Here is an 18,777-nt window from a genome sequence, read left to right as displayed (position 1 = left end):
TATCACTATCCACCCTATCTAAACCTCTAATCATCTTATATGTTTCAATAAGATCCCCTCTTAGCCGCCGCCTTTCCAGCGAAAACAATCCCAAATCCCTCAGCCTCTCCTCATAGGATCTCCCCTCCATACCAGGCAACATCCTGGTAAACCTCCTCTGCACCCTCTCCAAAGCCTCCACATCCTTCCTGTAATGTGGGGACCAGAACTGCACACAGTACTCCAAGTGCGGCCGCACCAGAGTTGTGTACAGTTGCAACATAACGCTACGACTCCTAAATTCAATCCCCCTACCAATAAACGCCAAGACACCATATGCCTTCTTAACAACCTTATCTACTTGATTCCCAACTTTCAGGGATCTATGCACACATACACCTAGATCCCTCTGCTCCTCCACACTATTCAAAGTCCTCCCGTTAGCCCTATACTCAACACATCTGTTATTCCTACCAAAGTGAATTACCTCACACTTCTCCGCATTAAACTCCATCCGCCACCTCTCGGCCCAACTTTGCAACCTGTCTAAGTCTTCCTGCAGACTACGACACCCTTCCTCACTGTCTACCACACCACCGACTTTGGTGTCATCAGCAAATTTGCTAATCCACCCAACTATACCCTCATCCAGATCATTAATAAATATTACAAACAGCAGTGGCCCCAAAACAGATCCCTGAGGTACACCACTTGTAACCGCACTCCATGATGAATATTTACTATCAACCACCACCCTCTGTTTCCTATCCGCTAGCCAATTCCTGATCCAATTTCCTAGATCACCCCCAATCCCATACATCTGCATTTTCTGCAGAAGCCTACCATGGTGAACCTTATCAAACGCCTTACTAAAATCCATATATACCACGTCCACTGCCTTGGCCACATCCACCTCCTTGGTCACTTTCTCAAAAAACTCAATAAGGTTAGTAAGGCACGACCTACCTGCCACAAAACCATGCTGACTATCACCTATCAATTCATTACTCTCCAAATAACTATAAATCCTATCCCTTATAATTTTTTCCAACATCTTGCCGACAACAGAAGTGAGACTCACCGGTCTATAATTCCTAAACTATATGTCAACTCCTCCTACGATCAACTCAGTAACGTCACTCGCTTCTGTCCCAGCTTCAACTTATTTGCTGCAAATTCTCTTCTCTCACCTTCAGACACCTTAATCGCCTCCAAATTTCCCAACTCTAGTACTGTTCCGGCTGGTGTGGCAGCCTCCACTTCTCAGCACACCCTTAATCTTGCTACCCAAGTCCTATTGCCCATCCAAATACTGCATTCAGAGGCAGTTATAAACTAAACAACAAAGAGCAAATAAAATTACAGTACAGGAACAGGCCCTTCGGCCCTCCAAGCTGCACCGATCATGCTGCCCATGGACTGAACTAAAACCCCTGCCCTTCTGGGGACCATATCCCTCCATTCCCATCCTATTCACGTATTTGTCCAGACGTCCCTTAAAAGTCACTATTGTATCCGCTTCCACTACCTCCCCCGGCAGTGAGTTCCAGGCACCCACCACCCTCTGTGTAAAATATTTGCCTCATACATCTCCTTTAAACCTTGCCCCTCACACCTTAAACTCATTGCCCCCTAGTAATTGACTCTTCCACCTGTGAATGATAACTGTGAATGATATTGTTGCCACCTTTTACTGAATGTTTCTTTGCAAGATTTGACCACAGAGATAATTGAGCAGTACTGGAGATAATTGGTGTACTGTGTATGCTTGCTTTTTGCAACTGGACAATGATAGAGGAAAAACAGATTTCTGATAGACTTCAACTGTTTCACCAATAACCTTTACTCAATCATAAGGTCAGAAGTGTGAAGATTTGCTGATGATTACACAATGTTCAGCACCATTTGCGACTCCTCAGATACTGAAGCAGCCCGTGGCATTATGCAATAAGACCTAGACAATATTCAGGCTTCAGCTGGTAAGTGCCAAGAAACATTTGTGCCACACAAGTACCATGCAATGATCATCTCCAACAAGACATTACCATTGCTGAATCCCCCACTATCAATATCCTGGGCGGGTTACTATTGACCAGAAATTGAGCTGGACCGTCCATACAAATGCCATAGCTACGTAAGCAGATCAGAACCTGGGAATTCTATGGCAACTAATTCACCTCTTGATTCCCCAAACCCCTCAAACTCCCTAACCGCAGTGTGGATGTTCCTACAATAGATGGACTACAGCGGTTCGAGTTGGTGGCTCATTACCACCTTCTCAAGGGCAATTAGGGATGGTTAACAAATGCTGGTTTAGCCAGCAATGCCTGCACCCCATGAACGAATTTAAAAAAGAGCCCAAAGTATAAAGGACATTATTCGGGAGTGTACTTTTTTTCTTGCGATGTGAGCATTTCTGGCTAGGCCAGCATTTATTGTCCATCCCTAAGTACCCTTGAGAAGGTGGTGGTGAGCTGCCTTCTTCAACCTCTGCAGTCCGTTTATTGTAGGTACACCCACAGTGCTGTTAGGAAGGAAGTTCCAGGATTCTGACCCAATTCCCATGATAGGAACAATGATATATTTCCAAGGCAGGATGATGTGTGGCTTGGAGGGGAACCTCCAGTTGGTGGTGTTCCCATGCATCTGCTGCTGTTGTCCTTCTAGATGGCAGAGGTCATAGGTTTGGAGGGTGCTGTCTATGAAGTCTTCATGAGTTGTTGCACTGCATCTTGTAGATGGTGCACACTGCCACCACTGTGCATCTGGTGATGAATGTGGGGATTGGGCACTGATTAAGTGAGCTGCTTTGTTATGGATGGTATTGAGCTTCTGGATAGTTGTTGGAGCTCCACTCATTGAGAAAGCTGGATACTACTGACTTGTGCCTTGTAGCTGGCGAGCAGGAGGAATCAGGAGGTCAGTTACTTGCTGCTTAATTTCCAGTCTCTGACCTGCTCTTGTAGCTGCAGTATTTACATGGCTGGTTCAGCTCAAATTCTGCTCAATGGTAACCCCCAGAATGTTGAGTGTGGGGGACTCAGCTATGGTAATGACGTTGAATGTGAAGGAAAGATGGTTACATTCTTTCTTCTTGGAGATTGCCATTGCTTGGCACTTGTGTGGTGTGGATGTTACTTGCCACTTAACAACCTAAGCCTGAATGTTGTCCGGAGTGTGTTGCATATGGACATGGCCTGAGAAGTTGTGAATAGTGCTGAACATTGTGCAATCATCATGAACAGCCTCAATTCTGTCTTTCTGATGGAAGGAAGGGCATCAGTGAAGCAGCTGAAGATTGTTGAGCTGAGGATATTCCCCTGAGGAACTGCTGCAGTGATGAGTAATCCAGAGACCCAGGGTGTTGCTCTGGGGACCCAGGTTCGAATCCCACCATGGCAGATGGTGAAATTTGAATCCAATAAAAACCTGGAATTAAAAGTCTACTGGTGACCGTGAAACCATTGTCAATTGTCGTGAAAACCCATCTGGTTCACGAATGTCTTTTAGGGAAGGAAATCTATCTCCGCACCTGGTCTGGCCTACATGTGACTCCCGATCCACAGCAATGTAGTTGATTCTCAACTGCCCTCAGGGATGGATAATAAATGCTGGCTCAGCCAGCGATGACCACATCCCATGAACAAATTTTTAAAAGTGCCTTGAGAAGGTGATGATGGGCCTTCTGTTTGTCAGTCACTGTGGTAGGGAGTTAGGTAGGGTGTTAATTATTATAAACGTGTGATAGTGAAACAATAGCAATATACATCCCAAGTCAGGATGGTGGGTCATGACTTGGAGGGAAACCTGGAAGTGATGATGTTCCCTCATACCTGAGGCCCTTGTCTTTCTTGCTGATGGAGGGTGGGAGTTTGAATTAGTCTGTGGGACAGCACTTCCCACTTTGGCATCAAACCGGAGCAAAGAGGAATGAATAAGGCAAAAGACATTTTTTATTCTTTCATGGAATGTGGGCATTGCTCGCAATGCCAGCATTTGTTGCCCATCCCTAATTGCCCTTGAGAAAGTGTTGATGAGTTGCCTTCTTGAACAGCTGCCATCCATCTGGTGTTTCTGGAGCAGTTTGGCGTAACTGAATGGCAAGTTAGGCCATTTCAGAGGGCATTAAGAGTCAACCACATTGCTGTGGGCCTGGTGTGACATGTAGACCAGACCAAGAAAGGATGGCAGATTTCCTTCTTTATAGAACATTAGTCTAGCAGATGGACTATCGATGATAGTCTCATGGTCACTATTACTAAGACAATCTCAATTTCAGGTTTAAAGTAAAGTTTATTTATTAGTCACAAGTAGGCTTACATTCACACTGCAATGAAGTTACTGTGGAAGTCCCCTAATCGCCATACTCCGGTGCCTGTTCGGGTACACTGAGGGAGAATTTAACATGGCCAATTCACCTAACCTGCACATCTTTAGACTGTGGGAGGAAACCGGAGCACCTGCAGGAAATCCACGCAGACACGGGGAGAACATGTAAACTCCACACAGACAGTGACCCAAGCCGGGAATCAAACCCGGGCCCCTGGCGTTGTGAGGCAGCAGTGCTAACCACTGTGCCACCAGGTTTATTTTCAAATTTAATTGATTAATGAATTGAATTTTAAGTTCCACTAGCTACCGTGGTGAGATTTGAATGCATGTCCCCAAAGCATTAGCCTGGGCCACTGGATAACTAATCCAGTGACACTATCACTATAGCCTTGATAGTGAACCAGATGGGTTGTGACTGAATGTGTTTTTTCCCAGTGATGCTTACCGTTGCTTCATTAATATTGAAAGCACTTAGTGTCAGGGGAATTAGCAGGGTGAATACGTGGGGGTTACGGGGATAGGGCCTGGGTGGGATTGTTGTTGGTGTAGGCTCATAGAATCATAGAATCCCTACAGTGCAGAAGGAGGCCATTTGGCCCATAGAGTCTGCACCGACCACAATCCCACCCAGGCCCTATTCCCATAACCCCACATATTTATCCTACTAATCCCCCTGATACTGGGGTCAATTTAGCATGGCCAATTAACCTAACCTGCATATCTTTGGACTTGATGGGCCAAATGGCCATCTTCTGCGCTGTATGATTCTATAATATTGAAAGCACTTAGTGATGTCTGGAAAGTCCTGGTATCTCTTTTCTCTTTTGCTCAGTTAGCTTGCATCAAGCCTTGGTGTCACTGGACTGGCGACCAGAAAATGAACAAGAATTCCCACCATTGATTGCTAATTAGTGATCCTTGCTGGAAAGTGTGTGTGCGTGTGGATATCAAATGGGACAGAGCTGCACTCGGTATGGTGCCTAACTGCCTAAGATTGTACACACAAAGCGCAATACTTGGGCAAGGTACTGAACACTCCTGCTGGTGGAGATCTGCATTCAGCACAGGAGCAGAAAAGGAATGAAGACTATAGAGTCATAGAGGTTTACAGCATGGAAACAGGCCCTTTGGCCCAACTTGTCCATGCTGCCCTTTTCTTTTAATGACTAAGCTATTCCCAATTGCCCGCATTTGGCCCATATCCCTTGTTAGCCATCTTACCCATGTAATTGTCTAAATGCTTTCTAAAAGACAAAATTGTACCCGCCTCTACTACTACCTCTGGCAGTTTGTTCCAGACACTCACCACCCTCTGTGTGAAAGAAATGCCCCTCTGGACACTTTTGTATCTCTCCCCTCTCACCTTAAACCTATGCCCTCTAGTTTTAGACTCCCTTACCTTAAGGAAAAGATATTGACTATCTAGCTGATCTATGCCCCTCATTATTTTATAGACTTCTGTAAGATCACTCCTAAGCCTCCTACGCTCCAGAGTAAAAAGTCCCAGTCTATCCAGCCTCTCCTTATAACTCAAACCATCAAGTCCTGGTAGCATCCCAATAAACTATGGGCAAAATAACTTGTAAATAACACAGCAGAGATCCTTCCTGTTTATTATGCATCATTAAAAATGTGTTCAAAAGTGAATTAATGATTCAGTAAATGGAAGTGAATCAGTGAACAGTAGTTGATGGGGTGCTTTGATAAAGATGAAAGCTTCTTTTCAAATGTTTCTCTCTTGTTAAAATTATCTCAGGTTTCAAAACCATAGAATATAACACTGAAGGAAATTCTGTGGCAACGCAGGTTTGGAAATCTATCTTTGTTTCCCATACTGGCAAAAATAAATGAATTGATCTCACATTCTCATTAGAGGGCTGTGTTTAAAGACAGTCTGGATCAGAGAAAGGGCTACATCGTTTCAGAGACTGTGCTTCCTCTGAATGTGGCTTCCCAGTCAATTTCCAGCATTGTTGAATGTACCTTATGTTTCAAAGGTTCACCAATATAAACACACAATAAAGGCAAGAAAAAAGACAACCTAAATTTAGACAGTAAAATTGTTTTGATAATCTGCAAGTATGTGGCTTTGAATTGCTTCTGCAGATGAATGGATGGCACAAGAATGTAGCCTTCATATGCAACAGTGAGGCAATTTAACTGGCACCATGTCTGCTTCTGAGAGGCTGACAGAGTCCATCATTTAAATTGTCTCTTTTAAAAATCAAGCACAGCCCGGGGGGGTGCTGGCAATCCAGAAACTTAAAGCATTGCCTTTCAGCCTTTGATATCCAGGTTCAAATAAGAAACTAAGAACATTAGAACTAGGAGCAGGAGTGGGCCATCTAGCCCCTCGAGCCTGCTCCACCATTCAATAAGACCATGGCTGACCTTTTTGTGGACTCAGCTCCACTTACCCGCCTGCTCACCATAACCCTTGCTTCCGTTACTGATAAAACATTTATCTATCCTTGCCTTAAAAACATTCAATGAGGTAGCCTCAACTGCTTCACTGGGTAGGGAATTCCACAGATTCACAACCCTTTGGGTGAAGATGTTTCTCCTCAAATCAGTCCTGAACCTGCTCCCCCTTATTTTGAGGCTATGTCCCCCAGTTCTAGTTTCACCTACCAGTGGAAACAACCTCCCTGCTTCTATCTTATCGATTCCCTTCATAATCTTATATGTTTCTATAAGATCTCCTCTCATTCTTCTGAATTCCAATGAGTATGGAACATAGAACATAGAACAGTGCAGCACAGTACAGGCCCTTCAGCCCTCGATGTTAATAGTCCCAGTCTACTCAGGCTCTCCTCATAAGTCAACCCTCTCAATTCTGGAATCAACCTAGAGAATCTCCTCTACACCCTCTCCAGTGCCAGTATATCCTTTCTCAAGTAAGGAGACCAAAACTGTACACTGTAAAGAATCTGATCTTAACTATTGGAATAATAATACATTCATCCAGAAATTGTCAGGTATTTTGGGCGAGATCAAGAATAAGGCAGAAATTCTACTCAACCTGTGAGGGTTGTCAGAGACAGAATATATTTGCTTCCTTGCTGCCCTTAATCAGCATGTTTTGTGTGGAAAGAGGTGTGTATTTTCTTGCCCTTGGAGTCCAAATTCCAAAGAAATAATTCATCAGCAAGCTTTTGTGAGTTTAAAATAACAAAGGTTATTTATTCTCAGATATTTACCCCACATTGACGCGACATCACACTGCAGGGGTAGGCACACAGACACAGACACACACACACACACACAGATTAAATACAGATCAAGATAGTGCATTTTTACAGATCACAGTTAGTCACCGATTTCTTGTCTCCCACATGACAGGCCTGTGGTTTCTTGAATGGGTTTGATGATTTGATGTTGAAGTGACAATCTTGTAAAGTGAAGGGTTCACAGCAGGTTGTGAGGTTTCTTGTAGTTGAATATCTAGGAGATAGGTTCTCAGGTGAACTTTGAAACTGTAATAGGTTAAATACTTTGGCTGCTTGATGACTTGCAGCTGGTTCAGAGTCTGGTTTTCAGAATGGTGGTTCTTAAAAGGCAAAAATAGCATAGCCTTTCTCTGTAACTGTTGTTTTCTTGGAATTCTTCTGCGGTCTGTCCACGTCTCTTCTGGATCTTGAAATAATAAAGGATTTCAATATCAGAAGCTAGTTTTGGTCACATGGTCAATGATTATTGTCCATTCAGAATGACTTAAAGCTAAATGACCACTGATACATAATGGGAGATGGATGGTGGTCTTTCTGGAGTAACTTGTATCATCCGTAAACTTGCTAAGTACTAAGTACTAAGGAGTACTCCTACTAAATACTAAGTACTAAGGAGTACTCCTACTAAGTACTAAGTAGTACTCCTACTAAGTACTAAGTACGAAGGAGTACTACTAGGTACTAAGTACTAAGGAGTACTCCTATGGATGATTTACAGATAACTGTTCTCATCAGCTTTCTTTCGTTGAATTGCAAACTTGGAGATATGGGGTGGGACTTTACTGCCTTGCTCGTCCTGAAGCCATGGAGCCTAGGGGTGGAATTTTCCCATCCTGCCCGCCAGAGGAATTGTAACGGGTGGGGAGCAGACCATGCAAAGGTCTGTTAATCTTGGGTGTGATTTTCCGGTTTTGGGGTGAGTGCGACTGGAAAATTCTGTCCCGAGAGTCCATTGACTCTATGGAGGTGATCTTACCAAAAAAATTTAATCCCTTGGAAGAATCATGTCACGAGACACTGTGGGTAGAACTTAAAAAAAGGAAGGGGGCAGTCACTATGATGGGGGTGTACTACAGGCCTCCCAACAGCCCATGGGAAGTTGAAGAACGGATATGTAAGCAGATTCTGGACAGATGTAGAAATAATAGGATTGTTGTAGTGGGAGACTTTAACTTTCCTCATATTGACTGGAAATCCCTTAGGGCTAGGGGTCTGGTTGGTGAGGAATTTGTTAAGTGTGTCCAGGAAGGCTTTTTGGAATAATATGTAGATAGTCCAACTAGAGAGGGGACTATACTGGACCTAGTACTAGGGAATGAGCCCAGCCAGCTCATCAAAGTTGCAATGGGGGAACCTGTGGTGAACAATGACCACAATTCTGTAAGTTTTCGGATACTCATGGAAAAGAATAAGTATTGTCCTGGGGTTAAAGTGCTAAACTGGGGGAAGGATAACTACAACTGGATTAGGCAGGATTTGGAGGCCGTTGTTTGGGTGAGGCTGTTTGAGGGTAAATCCATGTCTGGCATGTGGGAGTCTTTTAAGGAGCCGTACAGGACAGGCATGTGCCTATGAAAAGGAAAGACAGAAAAGGCAGGATTCGAGAACTGTGGATGACCAGGGAAATTGTGAGTCTCGTCAAAAAGAAAAAGGATGCATATATAACTACTAGGCAACTAAAAACAGATGAAGGACTTGAAGAATACAGGGAAAGTAGAAAAGAACTCAAACAGGAAGTTAGGAGGGCAAAAAGGGGTCACGAAATGTCTTCGGCAGGCAGGATTAATGAGAATCCCAAGGCATTTTATACATATATTAGGAACAAGAGGGTAGCTAGAGAAAGTGTTGGTCTACTCAAGGGCAAAGGAGGGAAATTATGCATAGAACCAAAGGAAGTGTGTGAGATCCTTAATGAGTTTGCATCAGTATTCACAAGGGAGAGGGACACGTTGATTGATGGTGTGTTGGAGGGATATGTAAACCTTCTGGAGCAAATCATCATTATGAGGGAGGAACAGCAGTAAGGTAGACAAATCCCCAGGGCCAGATGGCACCTTTCCCAGATACGGAGGGAGACAAGAGAGGAAATTGCTGGGCCTCTAACAGAAATCTTCTGTTTCCTTGTTGGCCACAGGTGAGGTTCCAGAGGATTGGAGAATAGCCAAAGTTGTCACATTATTTAAGAAAGGTAGAAAGGATAACCCGGGTAATTATGGGCCAGTGAGCTTGACGTCAATGATAGTGGAATTGTTGGAAAAGATTCTTAGGGACAGGGTCTGTACACGTTTGGAACTGAATGGTCTTATTAGTGACAGACAGCATGGTTTTGTACGAGGGAGGTCATGTCTCATTAATTTGATTGAGTTTTTTGAGGAGGTGACAAAAATGATTCACGAAGGAAGGGCCGTGAATATTGTCTACATGGACTTTAGTAAAACATTTGACAAGGCCTCTCATGACAGGCTGGTACAAAAGTTAAATCACATGGGATCAAGGGTAAACTAGCTAGGTAGATTCAGAACTGGCTTGGCCATAGAAGACAGAGGGTAGTGGTGGAAGGATGTTTTTCTGAATGGAGGTCTGCAACTGTTGGTGTTCCGCAGGGATCAGTGCTGGGATCTCTGTTGTTTGTAATATATATATAAATGACTTGGAAAAAAACGTAGCTGGTCTGATTAGCAAGTTTACGGATGATACTAAGATTGGCGGAGTTGCGGATAGGGATGAAGATTGTCAGAGAATACAGCAGGATATAGATAGTCTGGAAAATTGGACGGAGAAATAGCAGATGGAATTTAATCTGGACAAATCCAAGGTGATGCATTTTGGTAGATCCAATTCAGGTGGGAGCATAGACACACAAAGAGATCTGGGAGATCACAGATCTTTAAAAGTGGCAGCACAGGTGGCATGCTTGCCTTCATTGGCCAGGGCATCGTATATAAAAGTTGGCAAATTATGTTGCAGTTATATAAAGCATTGGTTCGGCCACATTTGGAATGCTGTGTCCAATTCTGATGCCACACTACCAGAAGGACGTGGAGGCTTTGGAGGGAATACAGAAAAGGATGTTGCCTGGTATGGAAGGTATTAGCTATGAGGAGAGATTGAATAAACTGGGATTGTTTTCCCTGGAAGGATGGAGGCTGAGGGGCCACCTAATAGACGTTCATAAAATTATGAGGGACATCGGTAAAGTGAACAGTTGGAAGCTTTTTTCCAAGGGCAGAAATGACAATTACAAAGGGGCACAAGTTCAAGGTAAGGGGGAAAGGATTCAGTAGAGATGTGTGGGGGAAGTTTTTTACACAGAGGCTGGTGGGGCTTGGAATGCACTGTCAAGTGAGGTGGTTGAGGCAGACACGTTAACGACATTTAAGACTTATTTGGATAGACATATGAACAGGCGGGGAATAGAGGGATACGGGCAGTTGGTCTAGGTAGGATAACGTGATCGGCACAGGCTTGGTGGGCTGAAGGGCCTGTTCCTATGCTGTACTGTTCTCTGTTCCTTGAGTGGGAAAACAGGAGAGTTTCAAATCCGTTTTTTTAGCGAGGCCACAAGTCCAATCTTGCGCCACTCTTGCTAAATCTGTTTCCCGCCAGCAGGGGGTGATAAAATAGAAATGAAATATCAAGATTAGCCTCGCGCCCTTTTCGGACGTGGGGCTGATCTCGCTGGATATCTGGTGCCAGTAAGATCACAATGGGCAAGAAATCAAGTGCAAACCCGATCTTTTAGCCTCTCTCATGATCTTATCAGCTCACCTCGCCCATCGACCGACAGGGCAAGAAGATAAGATCGCCCCCTATGTTTTTACTAAGCTTTGAATAATGGCAGGCGTGAATTCCATAGATAAACTCATCCTGATATGTCCATTCCTGCGGTTGTTCAATATCCTACGGTTATTTAATTCAGAACTTTCCAGAAACTTGCTAATCTGTCTTAAATAAGCAATGGTCTCCTGACCTTTTTGGTGGCCATCTTAACAGTTCAACAGTGTCCATTTTCAGCAAATAAAATATAATTCCAAAAGTTTCTATTAGAGTTTGGTCCATGTGTGAATTTATGAATGTGAGATCTGGTTAACGAATGTCCTTTAGGGAAGGAAATCTGCCATCCTTACCTGGTCTGGCCTACATGTGACTCAAGAGCCACAGCAATGTGGTTGACTCTGAACTGCCCTCAGAACAAAGGCAACTAGGGATGGGCAAGAAATGCTGGCCAGCCAGCGACGCCCATGTCCCACGAATGAATAAACAAAAGATGTCTTTACTGGGCAGGACAGTGATGCTCCGGTTCCTGGGATCAATGGTGCTTTCATTGTGAAAGGGTGGCTGCCCCTGCCATCAACATCATTGATAGGATAGGTGGGCAGGAAAATTTGCATTGATCAGTTGTAGTGTGTGGGGGGCTGCAGTATGTCCTAAGTTCTCCCAGGTGTTACAACATTTTACTGTTTTTGCTTTATACTGACTTGCCAAAATCAATCGGCAATTGATTGCATTTAGGGAACCAAGCCTTTGTAGTGTCTATTAAATAAGATCTTTTTTGACATCAGCCATGGAAATAAAATTGGCAAAACATAGCATATAAATGATCTGCTGGCGGAATTGGCAATCAGATCAGTGCTCTGAAATGCTTGCGCTGGTGAACTTTCAAATCCTGTTTCTTCAGCCAGTGGTAAAATGAGGTCAATTTCTTTCTGCAACACTTTTTTTCAGAGCAGGAGCAAAGCTAATGAGAAGCCAAACTACAGCTTTTACCCTGAGGACTTGATCATATCATGGTGCAAGTTACTGCCCCCCCCCGTCCCCCCTCCCCCTCCACCCCCCCAACCCCATCCCCCCACCACACCAGTAACGTTGGCATTTTGGGGCAACCCACAGCTCGTTGACTGTAGCGCTTCAAGAAGGCAGCTCACCACCACTTTCTCAAGGGTAACTAGGGATGGGTAATAAATGCTGGCCCGCCAGCGACGCCCATGTTCCATGAATGAATAAGAATAACACAAAAATGGAGTTCTTTCAGCATACGCAAGTGGCAATAGGTGACTTTGATAATGATTTAATATGAGGAGCAGTGTATCAGAACCAGTGAGATCCCTTCTGAGTTCCCTTTTGCCCCTTTTGCAGTCACAAGTGGCACAGTTGTAAAAGCTGTTTTCAGCTCCATTGTGAGTGCATTGTGCTTTTCCAAACCAGGACTAGGGTGGTGTCTTTGGGTGTGGTGCAGAGTGACAGAAACTGTGGCATTTTCAAAGAAAATATCAATAGACAAGGGCGCGGCAGTTGGCTTTAAAAGCATTTCTCATTATTTCCTTTGCATGCTACTGGGACTTTAAGTGCCTGATTAAAAGGAAAAATGAATTGTTCTAACAATGTAAAATTGACTTGGGTTTTTCTGTTCCCTTCTGTAAATTGTAAAGATACTCTTGATATTTTTACACTGTTTTCAAACAACTCTTTGTGACTGCAAGTCTGTGACAAAAGTACAGGCATGGACGAACTTACCTTATTTCAGTTTATAGTACACTTGTGAAGAATCACAGAATTGTCATGGCATAGAAGGAGGCCATTTGGCCCATTGTGACTGAACCAGCTCTCCAAATGAGCAATAGGGCTTAGTGCCATTCCCCTGCCCTTTACTCCACACATTGTTTCTATTCAAGTAATCTAATGCCCTCCTGAATGCCTTGATTGGACCTCCTCCACCACACTTCCAGGTCGCGCATTCCCGAAACAAACCACTCGTTGGGTGAAAAAGGTGTCTTTCTCACATCACCTTTGCTTCTTTACCTTAAATCTGCATCCTCTTGTTCTTCATCCTTTTATGAGGGGCAGCAGTTTCTCCCTGTCTAGTCTGTCCACATGATTTTGAACAACCTTCCATTCAGAAGTGTGGAGTCAAAGCTTTGACTTGGCTGCCGATACCTGCATTTGGCAACTCTCTGCTTGTCTTGGCTTATGGAGCATTGTTGTCTTGCTTTCACTGTATAAGGGAGATATATCATCCCTTAAAGAGCACCTTATGGTTATCTGCCACAGAGTGAAAAGTGGGACCTATAGCAAATATAGAGAAGGACTTATTAAAAGTCTGCTCCCTTTGGGAACAGTGCACTGTTTTGGATGAGTTAACAAAGTTTACCTTGCAAAGATGCCTTCATGCGTGACCTCTTGTTCAAACGTCTTACTCCCAAGAGCAGGCTGTTAATGCTGTTTTTATTGGCTGTGTACAGCACCTAAAGTACTTAAATAGTGAAAATTGCATAATTGTACAATTTATGTAAGGCTGTACAAAAAATGATTTGAATTGGGTCAGAATAAATTGAATGTACTGCTACAATAAAATTGCCTTCAACAGAAATGGCTGACGTAATGTTTGAAAGCAAATGAGACTTACTAATATGTATGACAATGTAATTTGTACTCAAATTGTAGCTGTCTTGTCACTTCTGTATTATTGTGAAGCAGTGTTAGGTGCACAGTGACAACATTGGCAATACAACTTGGGGAATTGGTGCCAATGTGAATTCCAAGCTTACTGAAGTCAAACAGTGTGGCACCGGAGTGAAACTGGGAGTTAAAATCGACCAATGGGATGATGGTGACTTCTCAGACACTCAGTCCCCAATTTTAAACCTCACACTTGACAGGCATGAAAGGGTCAGGTGAGGAAGTTGAAATTCTGTGTTGCACGCTACTGTAATATTAATAATGGCACAGTAAGAAGTCTCACAACACCAGGTTAAAGTCCAACAGGTTTATTTGGAATCACGAGCTTTTGGAGCACTGCTCCTTTGTCAGGTGAGCGGAGAGGTAGGTTTCACAGACACGGCATATATGGACAAAGACACAATTGCAAGATAATGGTTGGAATGCGAATCCTTTCAGCTAATCAAGTCTTTACAGGTAACCTGTTATTATCCCTCTCTCCACTCTCACTGTCTGTACCTGTAAAGACTTGATTACCTGAAAGGACTCGCATTCCAACCATTATCTTGCAATTGTGTCTTTGCTTATATATGCCATGTTTGTGAAACCTACCTCTCCACTCACCTGATGAAGGAGCAGCGCTCCGAAAGCTTGTGATTCCAAATAAACTTGTTGGACTTTAACCTGGTGTTGGGAGACTCCTTACGGTGCCCACCCCAGTCCAACGCCAGCATCTCCACGTTACTAATAATGGCGATTCAGCTCCAATTGGACTCCAGCTGTAGCCTCCTGTTGACAAGTTCCTGCTCTTGCCTGCTGGCAGGTACTGAATCTCTCTGCGTGTTGGGTGGATCGAGGGAGTTTTAACCAAATGAGATGCAGCATTAAAATTGGTAAAAGCACCACTCCTTCTGAACTCTCCAAGTGGGCTGCCCACTACTGGGCTCCAAATACACCCTTCATATCCCCTCGTCACAACTCCTTCTCCCTCTCTCTCTCTCATGGTTCCTTGAAGCAAGGGGAATGCTTGCCATGGAGCCTGTGGCAAGGCTTTGTGTGTGAAATCTTTTTGGGTCGGGGATGTGCTGCAGCTATGGCGTGGTTCTGGCTGGCCAGGCAACTTTCCTGCTCTTACCCTCTGCCATTGGCATGTCAATCAATCTGCTTGGCTCACATGCACTTCCTGTGGCCATCAATTTTGGGGGTGGGGCTTGAACCCTGAGTTCCTGGCTCCGAGGTAGGGACAGTAGCTACTGCACAATAGTATCTGCCGCTCCACCCCCCTGAAAGGTGTGTGGAAATGCACCTCAAATGCCACAACCTGCAGGGCTATGGAGCAAATGCTGGAGAGTGGGATCAGGCTGGGTGGCTCATTTTCCAGCTGGCACTGACTCGATGGGCCAAATGGCCTCTTTCCGTGCTATAAGCCTTTTATGAACCCAAATCCCCCACAATAATTGAGGGAGGGCATGATATTAAGTGTTTTTAATAGTGTGATAAAACGATCACTGTCCCTGTAGAGAGGCAGAGGGAGAGAAGCAAAAAGAAACTGTAGGTGTGCATGCTCGTATCCCTCTGACAGTCAGTGATATTGGCTCAAACATTTAAAGCAGTGGCGTGGGATCGACCTCTTGCCCTGTGTGGCAAAGCAAAAAAAATCAGACCGCACAAAAGCTTAAAAATAATCCACAGCAGGCTCGATATCCACTTTATGTTGCTACGTTTTATTAAATTTATTATTTGACAATTGATTGAAATACACATGGTGGAAAATGATAAAACAAACCTGCTTTTGTCTTTGGTCTCTGCAGCAGATGTGATTGAGAGTTGCTGTGCTACTGGGCAACAGTGGGCTGCAAACAATAGCCAGTGCTTTGACATTCCTGTGAGGAGTCTTGACTCTGCTACCTGCAGGTAAGTGGCCTTCTGGATTGTACAGCTTGTCCATGAAACAGGTAAAACAATAAATCTTTTCAATAACTAAAACACACAGTCTACATTAAATAATTCATCATGTAACTCCTTAAAGCATCACTTGATCAGCAGTGTTAGTTATTCAAAATGGTGGAAACCCATTATCATTGAGGAGCTTGTACTTGAATACTGTCCAGGCTGATGGAACATAAATTACCAACGTCACAGATTCTCTCCAAAAAATCCTAAGTGTCAAATTCGCGTAAAAACTGGAGTAAGTCCTGCTGGCTTTTTCAGAGGCAGTTTCAAAATGAATCTCCCACAGTCTGTGCACTGCAGAGTGCACTGGTGTGAATCATGCTGAAATTCAAGAGTGGGGCCTATCCCCGCTGGAGAGGCTGGCAACATAGCGCTGAGCGGGCCACAGCGCATGCGCCAATCTGTCAGTGCGTGCACAGTGGCCCCGCACTGCCTGCCCCCCAATTGCTGGCCAGTTCGATTGCTGGCCAACCCCAGCCCGCCTCAATGTCCCCCCCCCCCCACCCGCAGCCCCAACCGCCCCCGCCCCCCCCCCCCCCCCCCACTGCAGCCCCGACCCCCACCCTCACAGCCCCAACCTACCAGCAGGCTGACCCGCTCCCCCCTTCTCCCCCATCCCAATGTCCAGCCCCGATCACTGGTCTCCCTCCTTCTGTCACTCAGCCCAAGTGCAGAGTGGTAGCGGGAACCCTCACCCTCACCGATCTCCCCCCAGAGGCCCCGCCTTTGACACTGCCCGGTGGGCATTGCCACTTTACCCCTTGTGTAGTACCAGGGAGCCCAGGCTGGCACTACCAAAGTGGCAATGCCCAGGGGGCACCCCCCCCAGCACCCGGCACTCTGGGGGATCTCAATGGCCCCCCCCCCACCCCCCATCACTCCAGCGGGTTTGGCCCACTAGCTCCCTGAAAGTGGAGAGCTATAGTAAACCCCGCTGGGGTGAACAAGTCCTGGTGGGGTGGGAGGGAGATGCTAGCGGGCCCGGAGATTTCAGTCCCGGGCCGATTTCTGGTGCAGAGCTGACCGCACCAGAAATCTGGCTGCTGGAGACTCGCGGAGGCTGTGGTGACCATCGAGGAGTCTGTGAAACAGCCTTCGCTTGAGTCTCCCGACTCGCTGCGCAACAAAAGCAGCGCAGCAGGATGGGAGAATCACCCCGATAATTTATGTGTTTCCTTACTGCCCATGATCCACGTGTTTTATAGGTAAGGAGCGTGTATTTCCTTCCCCTCAAAGTGATCTTCCTGATTCAATAAGTCCAGCAGCAAGATTTTGTGAGTTTTAAAATGAAGAAGGCAAAGCCTGCCCGGTGCCGTTCCGGCTGGTGGGCTGAGTGAATGGTGGGAAGCTGGTGAATGGCCTGTCAAACCCACTAATGAGATTCAAATTAGTGGACTTGCATAATTATCAGGTTGTCACCGTCTCTGGGCGGGAACCCAATCGGGGCTGGCGGGGTGGGATGGATAAATCTCGAGAGCCCTCATGCCCATCCTGATTTCTGGCCGATGCCCCATTCACTGGGACACTGGGATTCCCGATGGCCGTCTAAAGTGATCGGAAAATCGGGCTCCAGATTCAGGAAAAGGCATTGAATCAACATTGACCTGGGAGGTTGCTTTTCTTCCCACTTGATACAGGGAAGTGTTTCAATCCACAAGAAAATTAATTCTTGAGTGGCCCTTTATGGTCAGTTTAAAATATGAAAATAAATTTGAAGTTTGGAATACACTGGGACATGACACCAGTCTGCCGGTTGTAAGGCTCTGATTTGAGGTGAACTGAGAACCTCAGTCTGTTCCTAATCGGCATTGTTATGGTATAAAGTTGACCAAAATTGGGCATAACTTAGTACAAAGTTGGCAATATAACTTGTAACTTCGATAAGGATGATTGCTATTATAAATAGGGGAGACGGTGACACAGTGGTATTGTCACTGGACTAGTAATCCAGAGATCCAGAGTAATGCTCTGGGGACCTGGGTGCGAATCCCACCATGGCAGATGGTGAAATTTGAATTCAATAAAAACCTTGAATTAAAAGTATACTGATGATCATGAAACCATTTTTGATTGCTGTAAAAACCCATCTGGTTCACTAATGCCCTTTGGAGAAAGAAATCTGCCGTCCTTACCCGGTCTGGCCCACATGTGACTCCAGACCCACAGCAATGTGATTGACTCTTAACTGGCCCTCTGAAAGGGCCGAGCGAAGCAATTAGGTCTGGGCAATAAATGCTGGCCAGTGACGCCCAAATCCCATGAATGAATTAAAAAAAGATAGTTATGAGAATTGGACAGCTATTAGCCCAGCCAATCCAAATGTCAATTTCAGGCTGTGAAATTGACTTCAGCAAATTTGGTACTGTCCCAAGATTGTGACCTCCTCCTTCTCAAGGTGACTGGGAATGGGCACTAACACAAGTAGCAGCCTGTGTGTTACCTAATGTGACATTGGCTAATGTTGACACTGAGTAATAACACTGGAAGAGTGTTTTATTCTCCAAATTCAATAGCTTTCAATTCAATAAGGGCAAAAAAATTCACCAGTTATTGGAAACGTTCTTTTCTCCGGTGTAGTGAGTCTGTGATTTTGCCAGTAATCAATAATTTCTAAGAATTTTTTTGAAAAGGCAATCACAATAGGGAGTGCAGAGCTAATTATGCTGTTGAATAATTTAAGCAGACTAACAGGTGACATATAAGAACCTGGGAGTGAGGCCACCATTAACGTCGAAGCTAGGCCACTCCAATGGATTTAGAATTTCTTTGTGAAAATATTTTTGTGCACATCATTATTTGATTTGATTTATTATTGTCACATGTATTAACATACAATGAAAAGTATTGT

General features: G+C 44.7%; 1 protein-coding gene across 4 annotated transcripts in view; it reads left to right on the top strand.

Annotated features, from left to right (window-relative positions):
* The window catches only part of fbln2 (fibulin 2), a 235,781-nt gene that overhangs the window by 114,261 nt on the left and 102,743 nt on the right, over positions 1 to 18,777 (top strand). For all 4 annotated transcript variants that reach the window (XM_078209667.1, XM_078209664.1, XM_078209665.1 and 1 more), the window contains one exon: positions 15,788 to 15,890. In XM_078209667.1, the coding sequence (XP_078065793.1) occupies positions 15,788 to 15,890 (103 nt within the window). The remainder of the gene's footprint in view (positions 1 to 15,787; positions 15,891 to 18,777) is intronic.

This window comes from Mustelus asterias, chromosome 3, assembly GCF_964213995.1.
Source record: "Mustelus asterias chromosome 3, sMusAst1.hap1.1, whole genome shotgun sequence".
Classification (NCBI taxonomy): domain Eukaryota; kingdom Metazoa; phylum Chordata; class Chondrichthyes; order Carcharhiniformes; family Triakidae; genus Mustelus; species Mustelus asterias.
Note: the sequence above shows the minus strand (reverse complement) of the source record. Positions and strands in the feature narration are given on the sequence as shown.